The sequence below is a fragment of the Dichomitus squalens genome (genome assembly GCF_000275845.1).
Source record: "Dichomitus squalens LYAD-421 SS1 unplaced genomic scaffold DICSQscaffold_20, whole genome shotgun sequence".
Lineage (NCBI taxonomy): Eukaryota > Fungi > Basidiomycota > Agaricomycetes > Polyporales > Polyporaceae > Dichomitus > Dichomitus squalens.
Window position 1 is genome coordinate 43727 of NW_006766902.1, and position 4633 is coordinate 48359.

General features: G+C 52.4%; 1 protein-coding gene across 1 annotated transcript; it reads right to left on the reverse strand.

Moving 5' to 3' along the window:
• Positions 1 to 784: 784 nt before the first annotated feature.
• On the reverse strand, positions 785 to 2495 carry VP2 (manganese peroxidase; the record flags this gene model as incomplete). Its single annotated transcript, XM_007366721.1, has 11 exons — positions 785 to 800; positions 859 to 883; positions 939 to 1151; positions 1211 to 1248; positions 1311 to 1480; positions 1544 to 1775; positions 1835 to 1955; positions 2084 to 2132; positions 2184 to 2229; positions 2281 to 2324; positions 2376 to 2495. 11 exons carry the CDS (start codon positions 2493 to 2495, stop codon positions 785 to 787), a joined length of 1074 nt encoding a protein of 357 aa, XP_007366783.1.
• Between the last annotated feature and the right edge of the window lie 2138 nt (positions 2496 to 4633).

Here is a 4633-nt window from a genome sequence, read left to right on the forward strand (position 1 = left end):
TGTACGCACTGCTTCTCTGTGCGACTGTGCATCCTGGGAAGGTACTGTATAGTACTACGTAGCCACAGATGTACAGTAGTATATATAGGGGGCCTCTGTACCCCCAATCTACAGTTCAGTTCACTTGAACGTCTCCTCTCATCACTCTAACAAGCCTCTTACAACCAACAACCCTTCTAGGTGAGTTGCAGGCTATCCGCTGTCGTTGCCACCCGTGGGAGAGGCCTTCGCCCCCCGGGTTCAACAGGCTTACTCTAGCTTGATGATCCAGCTAGATCCAGCTTGTCAGCTTGGCTTGGCTTAGCTGGCTTGGCGGCAACACTAAGCAAAGGAGACGACGATGACAACTGCTAAGCATCACTGCAGTCTGCGAGTTTATTGATCATCATTTCGAGAAGCGCCTGTCACCTTAGACGCCAAGGCACCATTCTCCACAGATATCCTCTTTTCTCACTCACTGTGCCATGAAAGCCAAGGACTCGAAGGAGGAAGTATTATGATTGATATGAGACGTTGCCTGATGACAGTGTTGGCTGAATCGGTCCTTGACCCCTTCGAAATCAGACCACGAATTTGGCAATCAAGACGCTCACGAGGCGCATTGAACTTGTGAAGGGCCTGACCATCGCGCCACCCCGGATGTCAACATTGCGCCCGAACTGTAACACTCACTTTCATGCGATCCAAAACTCCGAGATATAATTCAAACTGTCTATGGCCTGACAAATGTAAGAGCGAATAAAATAAGGCTCTATGCCATGTCCATTACTAGTATCCATCCAACTTAAGAGTTCAACGACCTAGGGAAGGTATAACTCAGTCCAGTCATCCAGAGACGCGCACGTTGGATGGACTCACACAGCGGGGATCGTAGTAACAGCGCCTACAGTTACAGATCATCAGATGAGATGAATGTAATGATTGCGCGATCGACTCACCTCCGAGCACAGACACCGTGGGGAAAGGAGTCGAAGAGCATGCAGCTTGGATGTCATCCGTAGAGAGACCGGCGGGGATGAACGGATCGGCCACAGTGCCAGTTGCAGTGGGGATGACATCGGAACAATCGGTGAGTGTGGACTGGTCGAAACCGAGCAGTGAGAGCTTCAGCATGACCTGTTCAAAGCGCGCCAGCATGTTCGCACGGTCTGCTGCAGAACGCAACGTTGTTACAGATTCAGATCCCGATGCTATTGCTTAGGCCACGCACAGATCATCTTCTGCCACTCGCAAGAGGTACGGTCATCCCTGTAAGTCGATGAGTTCAACTCAATCCCGGCGCTGCTACGGCTAATGACAGTTCCACTCACCGAGCAATCAGGAAGTCAGACTGCAGGCGGAACTCTCCGGGATAGGGCGACAGTGCCTCGCCGGGACTAATACCGTTGCCGGGCGTGATTGTACCGTTCAATAAGGTCTCAACGAAGAACTGAGCGTCGAAATCCGAGGGGGTTGAGTCGAGCGGAGTGCCAGGAATCGACTACAGCACAAAAGAGTGCATCAGGACACCCATCCTTTCACATATTGTGCCGTAACTACTCACGTCGTCCACACTATCCTGAGCGCCGACCGTGTGAGAGATGAGGAGCCAAACGAGCTCAACGGCGTTGAAGCCAGCATTGCCGACCCGGTTCAGAATGGTGGTGACATCGTCAGACGGGAGAGGGACGAGACCGTGGGGAGCAGCCTGCGAGTCGTTGGAACGACCGGTAAAGAAGGAGATCTGTGGCCCTCCATTGCAGTTCGAGACACCGACAGCGCCGGCGAATTGAATGCTATCAACAAACAATATCAGTGCATCGGCATTAGTGTGAATGCGCCCAGGAGAGCGTACAAGTCGCCGAAGGAGACATTGTGCTTAAGGGCAAACGGACACTGAAACTCGATGATGTCGTCGAGACCGTTGTTCGCAGGGTCAGCCAACTCATCAGAGCTATGCGCCATGATTGAGCCGTCTACAGACACATCTAGAATGACAATTACGACAGGTAAAGATGCAGTGCTTACCGGCACCTCCGCCACTACGAAACCGTCAGTACTCAGCGACCAAAAGAGATTGCCGCTAAAGCTCACCCGAATTGACCTGCAGCTGTAAGAGCAGGGGAGAACACGATTGCGTCATGGAAAGTCAGCTGCCGATCATTGTTTAGTGTTTTGTCCCCTAGTGGACGGAGTGTCCTCACCCTTAGGGCTTCGTGGGCATCCTCGCCACACTGTCCGCCATGGAACCTGTTCAGGAGCGTCATTACAAGGCGATGCACCGAGTATCGAGAAACTCACAGATTCTCTTGGATGTCATCGAGAACATCGAACCATATGCAGCACTGCTCCGACCATCAGTGGTACGCTCCGCATAGCGGCAAAAAGCCACATACCGCGGCGTTAGCGGTGGTCCGGCCACCGTTGCACGTCGCACGCTTGCTCACCGCCGGGGCGGCGGCGACGGCGACCGACACAGAGAGGACAGCGAGCGAGATGACAACTCTGAAAAGCATGGCGAGATAGCGCAAGTTATACGAGAGTGATCGTGCTGCTGTCCTCGAGAGAAATGGGTACCTGCCGATGCGGATACCTATGTTTCCTGCATCGACTTTATACTGAGGTCTTCAATCGGAAGTCGCAATGCGCGCTAGGTTAGCCGTACCCGGCTCGGGAGCGTATCACCATCGCATCCGTACCGTCGGTAGAAGAAACGCTTACAACTCCTAGTCAGACGTGGAGATGCGTGAATCGGGCTAGACCTGACATGCCCCGTCACGTCAAATGGCAAGACGCTGATTGGCATATATGTTGTCGCATCTTCGAGACGTGTGTAGAGCTTCGGCTATTACATGGCCGCGCGGATTGTGTGGGCAAGATGTACACTACCAGAGACGTGGTGGCGCAGACATACCGGCTGTAAACGAGTTCCCGCTGCGGCCTTTAGCAAGCACTTTGTCTCAATATGTGATCAGAGGACAACACTGAGTCGATCGTGAGCGACAAGCCAAAAATGAACTTTGTCCAATGTAATTGACATGGTCAGGCCGAATCCATGAAGATCAAAAGAGGTCGATTGGCGGGACCAGAGCAGCCATCTGGAAGGCGAAGAGATGAGAAAGAGGTTGTTGCGCATGCGCAGCAGAAGTACGTACATTGAAACGGCGTAGTCAGGACCAAAATGGACGCAACCGTCGGCGCATGTTACACCGTAGGCTGACACGCAGTGGATAGACACTATGACGTCCCACATATGTCAGTCGTATGTTAACATGGCCTGGGAACTCCTCAATTCATCTTGACTAGAGGGCGATTCGATGGTGTCAAGTATTAGGGAGGTGGGCTGAAAAGCTAGCAGTCAAATGAGCAGCGATGTATCCCAGAGTGCGATTGTCGGATAGCGTGGCTCCGCCGAGATTCGGGTATCATGCAAGCCTTCTCAGCCTGAGAGGCGAACGAAGGGAAACGCGAAGCGAAGGAAGTAGTGAAGACATAGGATCATAGGCGGTAGTAAAACGCCGCTAAATTTGTGCTTAGCGCCTTTAAGCTGAAGCGTTCCAGTCACCTGGTCATCTCTCGATCCAAATGTCCCACATTCCGCTATCTCATTTTTGGTGATGTACCGCTACGGATGATTTGGATGAGCGTGCATAGGACCAGATCCATGTGAGTAGTGTGTTGGTCTTGCCCGATGAACCAGTAGTAGAGTGTATGATCGGAACGGCGGAAAACTACGATTCAGACATAGGTGTATCAACAATAGTTTACCCAGTCACATATCTCACGATCCATTTGCCGTCCGGATGTGACGCAGCGACGACATGTCCGGAACACAACTCACCACATAGACGAGGACGACGATACTCCCCTACGCGCCTCGCCCGCCGTCCGAAGCTTCGTGCTAATCTAGCGATTGATCTCGAAGGCAAAACGCTTGCTCCTTCCTTGAATCCCGAGAAGCGTTTCATCCTCCTCTTGCGCCTGGCACAACACATGTAGTCGAAGATGGCGGCAGTGACGGAAGGGTAGCAAAGCGTCAGCATATTGCTTGAATGACCATGGACGTGTTGGCTGCCCTCTTCAACTGAGGGTTGGCAGGGAGAACAATAGGATCAGAGTTGTCGAGGGCGTGTCCCAACATTGACGCGCCGGTTACCTAACTCAACGGTGCGAGCGATCTGCGAACGCGGTGGGGCGAAAGCACTGGCGTGCCGTGAGCTGAGATATAGGCGATGCACTGCAGATTCAGCCGGAGCGAGACGGAAAAGGAACATGAGACGCGTACCGCAATTCATGAGAGAGCAACACGTCCCGTGGTCCTGACACGAGCTTAGGGCACAAGTGGAATGTGGCGAGATGGCGACCAGGAAATCATTCAGAAACTCATCTGCATCAGGAAAACGTCACGGACTTGTACAGGTACTTGGGGTACTTGGCCAAGTACCTCAAGTATCCCAAGTACCTCAAGTACCCCAAGTCCAATGGACTTGGCCAAGTCGGGTGGGTCGACTTGGCCAAGTACCAGGTACTTGGCCAAGTCCTCCAAGTCCCTGTTCAAGTTCATGCCCAAGTTCACTGTGAGATGTATTGAATAAAGATGATATGCATGGAAGTCAATCAAAGGACAGCTGCTCTTGATCAAGGTCAAGTGTAC